This window comes from Crocuta crocuta, unplaced genomic scaffold (assembly GCF_008692635.1).
Source record: "Crocuta crocuta isolate KB4526 unplaced genomic scaffold, BGI_CrCroc_1.0 scaffold142, whole genome shotgun sequence".
NCBI classification, from domain to species: domain Eukaryota; kingdom Metazoa; phylum Chordata; class Mammalia; order Carnivora; family Hyaenidae; genus Crocuta; species Crocuta crocuta.
In genome coordinates, this window is record NW_027528892.1 from 2,707,169 (window position 1) to 2,719,668 (window position 12,500).

The 12,500-nt window shown below is 44.7% G+C and overlaps 1 protein-coding gene across 1 annotated transcript in view; it reads right to left on the reverse strand.

Annotated features, from left to right (window-relative positions):
• Window positions 1–12,500, reverse strand: part of DUXA (double homeobox A) — a 15,312-nt gene extending 2,812 nt beyond the window's left edge. The window contains exons 1-4 of the mRNA XM_077757072.1: window positions 12,476–12,500; window positions 3,662–3,816; window positions 3,165–3,267; window positions 2,604–2,749 (exon numbers count right to left, since the gene is read on the reverse strand). Coding sequence (XP_077613198.1) covers window positions 2,604–2,749; window positions 3,165–3,267; window positions 3,662–3,816; window positions 12,476–12,500 — 429 coding nt within the window. The remainder of the gene's footprint in view (window positions 1–2,603; window positions 2,750–3,164; window positions 3,268–3,661; window positions 3,817–12,475) is intronic.

The following is a 12,500-nucleotide window of genomic DNA, read 5'->3' on the forward strand; positions in this document are numbered from 1 at the left end:
CCCCAGCCCCAGCCATCCATCCAAGCTAGACCCGCCACGTCTTTCTGGCTGTGTCATCTCCCCTCTCCACCCCACCTCTGTCCCCCACACCCCACCTCTGCATGTGCCATCAGTCTAGGTCCGTATTGTTTCTTACACAGCACTCATTTCCATGTCTCCCTGACTTTTCCTGTCTCCATAGTGGAATCCATTCTTCACTGGAGGAAGAGAAGCTATTTCAAACTGTAACTGTAGCATGCTTTCTCCTCTGTCTTAATTTCTTGAGCATGTCTCTGCCACCAAAGGATAAAATGCTCTTCTAGGGGCGCCTGGGTGGCTTAGTCGGTTAAGCGTCCGACTTTCGCTTAGGTCATGATCTCGTGGTTCGTGGGTTTGAGCCCCGTTGTCGGGCTCTGTGCTGACAGCTCAGAGCCTGGAGCCTGTTTCAGAGTCTGTGACTCCCTCTCTCTCTGACCCTCCCCTGCTCACGCTGTCTCTCTCTCTTTCTCTCTCCTAGAAATAAAAATATTTTTTTAAAAATGCTCTTCTAGCAAGCATTTCCAAGTGTCTAATCAACTTCAAGATCTTTTTTACAAAAATTTTTAACGTTTTTACTTATTTCTGAGATTGAGGGAGACATAGAATCCGAAGAAGGCTCCAGGCTCTGAGCTGTCAGCACAGAGCCCAACACGGGGCTCGAACCCACGCACCGTTAGATCATGACCTGAGCCAAAGTCAGACGCTCAACCAACTGAGCCACCCAGGCGCCCCAACTTCAAGACCAACTTCTGAGCATTGCTCATACAGGAATTAATCAGAGATGGGCCCCATCTCACAGCCCACAGGCTAATGGAAGATGGTGCACACAAACCCCAAATACAACATCTTAATCAACTGCCCATAAACATTTTGGTCTAGACTTGAGGCCTCCTTAAGTATATTTATGTCACCCTAGTTCACCAGCCCATAGACAAATTCACAATCTTCTGGAAGCCACAGGACTGCTTCTTTCTAGGAATCCAGTCTGCCACCACGGCTGCCCTTACTAACCTCCTCTGTTCTGGTCTTCCTCCAGGGAATTTCTCTCTGCTTTGCAAGCCCCAGATCAAGATTTCCTCTGTGAAACTATTTCTGACCAGACACATCTGCTTCCCTGTTTACACCAAACACATCCGCCCGCTTGTATTTGTCTAGGAGGTAAATTCGTGACATTTAATCATGCTATCAAAATTATCAGATTACTGGAAAGAGCACTGGTTTATTTTTTAATGCTTATTTTGAGAGAGAAAGAGAACAAGTGGGGAGGGGCAGAGGGAGAGAGAGAAGGCCAAGCAGGTTCCTCGCTGTCAGCACAGAGCCAACGTGGGCTCAGTCTCGTGACCCAAGCTGAAATCAAGACTCAGATGCTTAACTGCCTGACCCACCCAGGCACTCAAGGAGCACTGGCTTAAATACATACACACAACACACCGCTGACAGAATTCCATTCCATCTGGATGTCTGGTGACTTTCCACAAGCTCCCCAACATGGGAGGATTGTGGAACTTTCCACAAGTCTACCTCCCTGGTCCTCCCCATTCTTATCCTGGTGTCCGTTCTTCTGGGTTTGACATAAGACTTTGAGATGATGTCCTCTAAAGACGCTGGTGGGCGGCGCTATCTCCTCTCCAGCCCACTTTAGACTACGTCACTGTGAGGCCACCAGACTTTTTTTACTGAAGTCTGTGACTCTCCACCGAGCCAGCCTTGGGGCGGAACGCGGACAGTACCTTCTGTTGCTTCCTTCCAACCTTCCTCCCCTACATCCCCGGCACGCGTTGCTTTCTGTGAAAATAACAGGGGACAGGTTCCGTTTTGAACTAGTCCTGAGGAAATGCATCAGGAATGTGGGCAAGAAGGAGGGAAGAGGGCCATTGTAGAACTGAGAAAGAATTTTTTAAATGTTTTATTTATTTCTAGGAGAGAGAGAGAGAGAGACAGCGTGAGCAGGGGAGGGTCAGAGAGAGAGGGAGTCACAGCCTGAAACAGGCTCCAGGCTCTGAGCTGGCAGTCAGCACAGAGCCCGATGCGGGGCTCGAACCCACGAACCGTGAGATCATGACCTAAGCGAAAGTCGCACACTTAACCGACTAAGCCACCCAAGCACCCTGAGAAAGGATTTTTTTTAATATTTTTAATATTAGTAACAAGTGCATTGAAAATAAAGAAAGAAAACAAAATATAAAACACTGGTTACAGCAAGAAAGACCTGAAGGGGGTAAGATAGCTGGCCCTGCGGGAACCAGATGGAGGGGCACCAGGGTGGCTCAGGTAGTGAAGCATCTGACCCTTGGTTTCAGCTCAGGTCATGATCTCATGGTTTGTGGGATCAAGGCCCGCGTCAGGGTCTGTGCTGTCTGCTGGGAGCCTACTTGGGATTCTCTCTCTCCCTCTCTCTCTCTCTCTCTTTCTCTCTCTCCCCCCACCCCCACTCTAAATAAATAAATAAACCTTTAGAACCTACCAGATGGAGAGAATAACTCGTGAAAGGCCCTGGAGTAGCGATATGCCTCACATTGTCTGCACGGCTCCCCCTCTCCTACATCTCCATCTGTAGGAGATGGAGCAAATTCTTTATCACTTACTTGGATTCTTGACTCTGGAATGCCAGTCTCTTTAGCAAGTCGTTCTCTGTAATCCAAGCCAGGATAAGGGTTGTTTGAAAATGCCTCAATGAGGGTGTGTAATTGCGAGGACGTATAGTTGGTACGACCCCGTCTATTTTCTCTACCTAGGATAGACAGAGGGTCAAGGAACGTTTCATAGGTCAGTTTACATATTCCCAAACAAGGAACCCAAACATGTCCCACACTGCCTCCATCTAATTTGTTGCCTTGCCTTAAGAGGGTCTTCTCCTGGCTTATTCCAGGCAGAAAGTACTAGAAGAGACACAGTATACAGCCAGGTTGCTGGTTCTTTCCAGTGGAAAGAAGGTAAGCAGAAGAAAGTCTCAAAAAGTCCATGAACCATGCAGGGAAGATTTTCCAGGGACCATATTGGACCCCTTGCTACCAGAAGACCCTGAACAGAAAGCCCTGTGAGAAAGAACATTCTTCTCCCACTCAGAGTAGTAGTTAGCTCCAGATAGAGAGGCCCTTGGGTACCCAAGAAGCTCTTTTATGGAAGGACTGGAGCAGACTATTTACTTTGAACCTCCTCTTCCAGGTGATCTTGCTCTTGGCTTGATTCTACGTCCTCATCAGGTTCTGATTTTTTCTGGTGCCTAGCTCTTCGATTCTGAAACCAAATCTTAAATGAGGAAAAGAAAATAAGAGAACTAAGTATGTCTATGTCACCTCAACCCCATCACTTCCCATCTTCAAAGGGTGTGATTCTTATTAGGTCTAAGCTCAGTATTCTTATGGATACGTGTCACATCTGACTAAGCCTTAGGTCGAGCCTTGGCATTTAGCATCTTCACCATCTGGTCCCAACATGACTATAGTAATCTTTTTAAGTTAATAAATAGATGCTGCAATTATTATGCTCAAGCATTGGAGCAACACCCTTGTGAGTTCATTCCGGGTGTCAAGATACTTTGCACAAAGCCCTTAACACACTGGCACATAACGTGCTTAAGTGACAGTTCCCTTCCTCCTTTTCTACTTTTATTAGTCTTGGAGATACAGAATTTGTAACTTACCTGGATTCTAGATTCTTCAGTGTTGACCTCTAAAGCAAGTTTTTGTTTGGTAGTATAACCTGGGTAAGGATTTTTGTCAAATGCTTTGATGAGGATTTTCAACTGATCCTGTGTGAATTTGGTGCGGCTGCGTCTGTGATTCACAGGTGTGGTCTCTGTGGAAAGATTAGGAAAGACAAAACAGTTAATAGGTCAACTTATAAATTTCAAGCTTCAGCCTCAAACTAGTGTTTGATTTCCTCTTGTCCTTTGTAATCCACCAGAACCCAGTAGGATAGAACACGGACACAATTATAAAGTCCTTAAATCCACAAAGGTGATTCTTGAACTTCTCTATTTGATCTGAATGCCGTGACTGGGAAGTCAAGGTCTTCTATTTTCAAAAAACGTGAAAAATCGATGTGTTCTGTTCATATTGATTAAGAACAATGAGTCAAGAAAAGGCAGTAATAGGTCATTACAATCATGAATACTTGAACCCATAGAAATGAAGAGCAAATGAAGTACCATTAAGTCCCTTTCAGTTTTTCTGGTTAAATTTCTGGGTAAAATCCATTGCCCTCAACAGCAGATAAACAGGATCACTTCCCAAAATGTTTTGTCAAACATTTAAAAACTATGGGGAGCATCATTTGGTTCAGTTTTGCAATGTTTCTGAGGTCACTCTCAGAAAAGCCAAACTCCATATTTATGCAAAAAAAAAAAATCCAGTTAAAACTCTTAACTATGGCTACCCATTATATTCCTTAAGCAAAATAAAGGATTCATTTGTATTCTCAGACCATAGGGATGCTTTTTTTGTTTGATTCTTGAATGTTTGTCCCTTCTGCAAGTTTAATCTTCAATTGCAGATCAGCCTACCTTCTGGTCTATTGTACTTCACTGAAAGAAGGTTAATATTTTATTTATTTATTTATTTATTTGATTTCTAAATTTCTATATTTTTTAAATGTTTATTTTGGAGAGAGAGAGAGAGAGAGAGAGAGAGAGAGTACGTGTGTGTACCTGTGTAGGGGAGAGATCGAGAGGGAGAGAGATCTAAAGCAGGCTCTGTGCTGACAACAGCAAGCCAGATGCTGGGCTCAGACTCAAAAACTGAGATTATGACTTGAGCCAAAGTCGGAAGCTTAACTGACTGAGCCACTATGTGTCCCTAGAGTTCTAATTTTTTTTTTTAAGTTATCTCTTACACCCAACATGGGATCGATTTACAAACCTGAGGTCAAGAGTCACATAATCTCATGACTGAGACAGCCAGGTGCCCTGAAGGGAGAAGGTTAACTTTACTATCATTCACAAGTCCTCTTGAATCTTACCATGTCGATCAGGCCCTCACCACTATTTTTCACCTCATCACATGTAATGACCTCCTTGGCCTTATACCTTGGAATAAGTGCTGGAGGCAGCCACCACATGAATGAACTTCCTGTCCCACAACCAGCCAACTTCCCTCTACTCCAGAGCGTGGTCCTGTTTCCTCTCTTCCTGTGATGCTTTTCATATGGGGAGGGACTAGCCTGCTCCTTTATGACAGGTTCCAGCTTGAGTACTACCTTCTCAGAGTCCTTCCCTGACCCTCCAGTCCCAGAGATTAAGAGTCACATGCTTGGGGCACCTGGGTGGCTCAGTCAGTTAAGCGTCCACCTTTCGACTCAGATCATGATCTCACATTTGGTGAGTTCGAGCCCCATATCAGGCTATGCACAGACAGTGCAGAGCCTGCTTGGGATTCTCTCTTTTCCCCGACTCTCTCTGCCCCTCCCCCACTCAAGCTTTCTCTCTGTCTCAAAATGAATACACTTAAAGTCACATACTCACGGGTGCCTGGGTGGTTCAGTTGGTTGAGTGTTGTACCCTTGATTGAAGCTCAAGTCATGATCCTAGGGTCATGAGCTTGAGCCCCACAGTGGGCTCCATGCCCCTGCCGTGGGGAAGTGGGGCGTGGAGTGTGGAGCCTGCTTAAGATTCTCAATCCTATCTCTCAGCCCCTCTTCCCAGCTCTCAGAAAAAAAAGAGTCACATGCTCTCCTGACTGAGCCAGCTCCCCTATTATCAACATATTAGTACAGTATATTTATCACAACGAATTAATTGACATTGTTACATTATTTAGTAACTAAAGTCGATACTTTATTCATATTTTCCATGTTTTTGTCTATAAGTTTTTACCTACTACCTGTTTTGTGTTCTCAGATGCTATCTAAGGTACCATACTACATTGGGTCTTCATGTCTCCATAAACTCCCTTTGGGTCTGACAGTTTCTTAAACTAGTTTTATGATATGGACAGTTCTAAGGAGCACAGAGCAGGTGTTTTGTAGAACCTCATTGGAGTTTTTCTAAAGTTTTTCTTATGATGAGAATATGACTGCTCTCTGAAAAGAAACCCAACAGGATTTTGAGGGCCGCCTAAAACATACAGGTAGACCCACAAAGTAGATTATGTATTTTGTTTAAAAATGATAAAGATGCAAGATTTAATTATCCAGATGAAATAGGGTAAAAAAAATTTTTTTTCCTATAGTACTCATGTAGAAACAGGCAAGTAGACAAATGCAACCCAACAGAAGCCAAGGAACAGAAAGCCTGTTCTATATGAGAACTTGGGGAATGAACCATAGCCTCCAAAAGCACTGTGAAAGGGCAGTGTTGGGTAAAGAAAATGGCTTGCTGTATGAAGAAAACTGAAGTTGAGTCATGATATACAGTATAGTTTCAAATGCCAAATTAAAGACGTGTGAAATGTACAAGTAAATGGAAGATCATGTATGAAAGAACTCCTGTTATGTTGAGATAGAAAAGGGTTAAAGAAACTATTTAATCTTCCCAGAACACGGTGGGAAAATTTGCTGGAACCAAAGACATCATAATTGAAAACTGCAGTTCAAAAGTTCAAAAATCAGCAAAAGTCAGACCCTTGCAATGGTGGGGGTGGGATGGGGGAGATGGACACCCTTCTGGAGAGCCTGGTTGGAATGTACTTTATTCTAGATGGTCGGTGGGGCAATTGGGCTATGCTTGTTTAAATTATGTGCAGTAATTGTAACGCCGTAACTTATTTCCCACTCAGATCTCCATGATATATTCTTCAGAATGCTGTTCATATTAACAGTTGAAGCAACCTAAATGCCCATCACTGCACGAATGGGTAAGTAAAATGTGCTATATCCCCATGATGGAATTTTGTGCATTAAGACCAAAATAATGAGGAAAAAAAATGACAGAGGAGCAAGATCGATAGGTCTCAAAGGCACAGAATTAAGTCAAGAAAAGAAGATGCAAAATGAAGTTTATATAGAGCAACAATATCTCTCTATACCAATTATGTATACCTACATAGAGGTACACATAAATTAATCAAACTATACACTTATGGTTTGTGCGTTTTGCTGTGTACAGTTGCACTTCAATAAAAAACTGGAGGGATCAAGTTATTCAGTAAAGATCTGCTCATCTAAATAAGATCCATTCCACACAAACAATGTTGTGTATTTGTCAAGCATACACACACACATATCAAAATAGACACCTATAGGGGCGCCTGGGTGGCTTAGTCGGTTAAGCGTCCGACTTTCGCTTAGGTCATGATCTCGCGGTTCGTGGGTTCGAGCCCCACGTCGGGCTCTGTGCTGACTGCCAGCTCAGAGCCTGGAGCCTGTTTCAGTCTGTGATTCTCTCTCTCTCTGACCCTCCCCNCTGTGCTGACTCCCAGCTCAGAGCCTGGAGCCTGTTTCAGTCTGTGACTCTCTCTCTCTCTGACCCTCCCCTGCTCACGCTGTCTCTCTCTCTCTCTCCTAGAAATTAAAAAAAAAAAATTAAAAAAAAAATAGACACCTGTACCTAAATGGCATGAATGCACTAGATGGAACAGAAGGACGCATGCACATGAGGAGGGAAGTGGGGGGTGTGTGTTGCTGAGGAACAGTTACCTACTCAACTGGGCGTTACTAAGACTACAAAAAGAAAAACTTGAAAATTATTATACAAATTTTTTCTCTAGAAAATATTCCTAGGTCACTAAATCCCAATTGTTTTGGCTTCAAGACCCATTTGCACTTTTTTTCCTGAGAGAGAGAGAGAGAGAGAGAGAGAGCGAGAGCGCAAGCAAGAGGGTCAGAGAGAGAGGGAGATGTAGAATCTGAAATGGGCTCCAGGCTGAGCTGTCAGCACAGAGCCTGACGTGGGGCTCAAACCCACGAACTGTGAGCTCATGACCTGAGCCGAAGTCAGACGCCCAACCGACTGAGCCACCCAGGCGCCTCCCATTTGCACTTTTAGAACTTAATGAATAGGGGCACCTGCGTGACTCAGTTGGTTAAGCAGATAAGCATCTGACTTTACCTCAGGTCATGATCTCATGGTTCGTGGGTTCGAACACCAAGTCAGGCTCTGTGCTGACAGCTCAGAGCCTGGAGCCCGCTTTGGATTTTGTGTCTCCCTCTCTCCCTGCCTCTCCCCACTCATGCTCTCTGTCTCTCCAAAATGAATAAATGTTAAACAAAATTTTTAAAAAAACTTAATATCCAAAGACGGTTTGTTTTACCTTATTAAAAATTAAGAGTGAGAACACTGATTAATCCATTTTATTTAATTTTTTAATGTTTATTTATTTTGAGAGAGAGTGTGTATGTGAGTGGGGGAGGGGCAGAGAGAGGGCAGGACACAGAATCCGAAGCAGGCTCCAGGTTCTGAGCTGTCAACAGAGCCTGANGAGCTGTCAGCACAGAGCCTGACGTGGGGCTCAAACCCACGAACTGTGAGCTCATGACCTGAGCCGAAGTCAGACGCCCAACCGACTGAGCCACCCAGGCGCCTCCCATTTGCACTTTTAGAACTTAATGAATAGGGGCACCTGCGTGACTCAGTTGGTTAAGCAGATAAGCATCTGACTTTACCTCAGGTCATGATCTCATGGTTCGTGGGTTCGAACACCAAGTCAGGCTCTGTGCTGACAGCTCAGAGCCTGGAGCCCGCTTTGGATTTTGTGTCTCCCTCTCTCCCTGCCTCTCCCCACTCATGCTCTCTGTCTCTCCAAAATGAATAAATGTTAAACAAAATTTTAAAAAAAACTTAATATCCAAAGACGGTTTGTTTTACCTTATTAAAAATTAAGAGTGAGAACACTGATTAATCCATTTTATTTAATTTTTTAATGTTTATTTATTTTGAGAGAGAGTGTGTGTGTGAGTGGGGGAGGGGCAGAGAGAGGGCAGGACACAGAATCCGAAGCAGGCTCCAGGTTCTGAGCTGTCAACAGAGCCTGACACGGGGCTCGAACCCACAAACTGTGAGATCATGACCTGAGCTGAAGTTGGATGCTTAACCAACTGAGCCACCCAAGTGCCCCTAAACTTTCTTAATATCAGTTGCCACAGGGAGCTTGAAACCATAGATACATATGTCAGTTGCCTTTTTAAAAAAATTTTTTTAAATGTTTTATTTATTTCTAGGCGAGAGAGAGACAGCGTGAGCAGGGGAGGGTCAGAGAGAGAGGGAGTCGCAGACTGAAACAGGCTTCAGGCCCTGAGCTGGCAGTCGGCACAGAGCCCGACGCGGGGCTCGAATCCACGAACCGCGAGATCATGACCTAAGTGAAAGTTGGACACTTAACCGACTAAGCCACCCAGGCGCCCCTGTCAGTTGCCTTTTTAAAACTTTTTTTAAATGTTTATTTTTGAGAGAGATAGTGCCAGAAGGGGAGAGACAGAGAAGAGAGGGAGACAGGATCCGAAGTGGGCTTCATGCTGACAGCAGTGAGCCCCACTCAGGGCTTGAACTCACAAACCTGTGAGATCATGACCTGAGCCCAAGTCAGATGTTCAACTGACTGAGCCACCCAGTCGCCCTTGTCAAATTGCCTTTTGAATGGATGTTTTTATCCATGCATGAGGTTGTAACCTCAAGTCACATTCATTAAATTTACCATTAATTCCATCAGAAAAGTCTTTAAAGTATTGAGGTACCGTCAAGCTTAAAGTGACAGGTCCACATTTTCCAAAATTCTAACTTTCCTATGAAAGTTTGAAAATTCCAACTTTCTTTCCCCAACAAACGTTAACTCACAGGACTACCATGTAAGTCCTGGTTGGACCAACTAGATAGAACATTTTCATCTAATTTTAATTGTTCAAAAAAATATTTCCAGAGTGTCTATTAAAAGCCAGACCCTGTTCTAGGTACCTCAACCAAAATAGACAAGATGTCCCTGACCTCCTGGATGGAGAGTCAGCAGATAGAAGGCAAACAAGTGAAACACACAGTATGTCAGGTGGTGAATTTTCCACGGCAAAAAAGAAGGGAGGGACGCCTGGGTGGCTCAGTCGGTTAAATGTCCAACTCTTTTTTTTTTTTTTTTTTTAAGTGTCCAACTCTTGATTTGGGCTCAGGTCATGATCTCATGGCTCATGGGTTCAAGCCCCACGTCGAGCTCTGGGCTGACAGCTCAGAGCCTGGAGCCCGCTTTGGATTCTGTGTCTCCCTCCCTCTCTGCTCCTCTCCCACTTGCACTGTCTGTCTGTCTGTCTATCTCCCTCTCAAAAATAAACATAAAAAAATTTTTTAAAAGAGGACGAGGGAAAGGAAAGGACGCATAGGGTGAAGTCACAATTTTAAGTGACGTAATTAGGGAAGACTTCACTTAGGAAATGACTTGATTCGGGACACTTGAGTGGCTCAGTCTGTTGAGCTTCCGACTCTTTGTTTCCATTCAGGTCATGATCTTTTGGTTCCTGAGTTCCAGCCCCACATTGGGCTCTGTCAGCCTGTCAGTGCTGAGCCAGCTTTAGATCCTCTGCCCCCCTCTCTCTGCCCCTCCCCTGCTTGTGCTCTCTCAAAAACAAATAAAACAATAAAAATGTTAAAAAAAAAAAAAGGAAAATGACTTGAGCAAAGACTGAAATCAAAGGAGAGAGGAAACTACGCTGACATGAGGAGACCCACATTGCGGGAACTGGGGTTTGCAGTGCGAGCCTGCCTGGCCTCTTTAAGAGAGAGCAGAGGGGCGCCTGGGTGGCTTAGTCGGTTAAGTGTCCGACTTTCGCTTAGGTCATGATCTCGCGGTTTGTGGGTTCGTGGGTTCAAGCCCTGCGTCGGGCTCTGTGCTGACAGCCAGCTCAGAGCCTGGAGCCTGTTTCAGAGTCTGTGTCTCCCTCTCTCTCTGGCCCTCCCCTGCTCACGCTCTCTCTCTCCTAGAAATAAATAAAAATATTAAAAAAAAAAAAGAGAGAGAGCAGAGGGCTAGACAGTCTGGAATAAAGCAGAAGCGTGAGATTCCAGACCTTGGGAGGGGGGGATGGTAGGAGGTAGATTATGGCCTTGCAGGGCCATGTGGGGATGGACCAAGAAATGGTCAGATTCCTAAAATATTGTAAAGTTAAAATCAACAGAATTTCCAGCCCGATTAGATGTAGGTCATGAGAGAAAAGTAGGTCAAGGATGTTCGCTAGAGTGTTTTGCATGAGCAGCTGACATGTCCTCAGTGAGGATAAACTCTGGGAGGGAGAGTTTGGGTGTAAACATAGAGGGACATGCTGAGTTTGAGACCTTGTCAGAGACAAACAAGTGAGACAGACGAATCCAAAGTTCAAGGGAAAAGTTCAGTCTTGAGGGAGAAGTCTGTAAGCTTCTTTGATTCCAAAGACATTCTGGTCTCTGCAATTTCTCATGCCTCCCATAGTTTCTCTTTTGTTTGTTTGTTTATTTTCAGAAAGAGAGCAAGCAGAAGGGGAGCAGAGAGGGAGAGAGAATCCCAAGAAGGCTCCGCACTGTCAACTTGGAGCTTAATGTGGGGCTCAAACTCACAAACTGTGAGATCATGACCTGAGATGAAATCAAGAGTCAGATGCTTAGCTGACCCCCTTTTTTTAATTTAGCAATTTTTTTCAGTGTGCCTCTCTCCCTCTCCTTCACGAAGCAAGAATCTTGTTTTGTTTAGTTCGTGAATGCTGTATCTTTCTGAAATTGCCAAAGTGCAATACATAGAAAACAGCATATTTTTTTCATCATGTAAGAGAAAGTTTTTCTTAACCCAAGTACAGTTATTTTAAAGTTTGAAAATGGGGGGCACCTGGGTGGCTCAGTTAAGCATCAGACTCTTGATTTTGGCTCAGGTCATGATCTCACAATTTGTGACACTGGACCCCAAGTTGGGCTCTGTGAAGTCTGCTTGGGATTCTCTCTCCCCACCCCCCACCAAAATAAATAAGCATTAAAACAAACAAACAAACGGGCGCCTGGGTGGCTCAGTCAGTTGAGCATCTGACTTCAGCTCAGGTCATGATCTCACGGTTTGTGGGCTTGAGCCCTGTGTCAGGCTCTGTGATGACAGCTCAGATCCTGGAGTCTGCTTTGAGTTCTCTCTCTCTCTCTCTCTCTCTCTCTCTCTCTCTCTCTCTGCCCCTCCCCCACTCACACTTTCTCTCAAAAATAAACATTAAAAATAGGTTTTTTATTTAAAATTTTTTTAAATGTTTTATTTATTTCTAGGAGAGAGAGGGAGACAGCGTGAACAGGGGAGGGGCAGAGAGAGAGGGGGACACNGGAGGGTCAGAGAGAGAGGGAGTCACAGACTGAAACAGGCTCCAGGCTCCGAGCTGGCAGTCAGCACAGAGCCCGACGCGGGGCTCGAACCCACGAACCGCGAGATCATGACCTAAGCGAAGGTCAGACGCTTCACCGACTAAGCCCCCCAGGCGCCCCAACAAACAGTTTTAAAACGGAACTCGCACACGTTGTGGCCAGCCCACTAAGTTTTTCGTTAATTTCTTCCCCAAACCACCGAAGCGGAAGCCTCAGTCAGGTGTGCGCGGCACTTACTGTTTGGAGCGGCATCTTGAGCCAT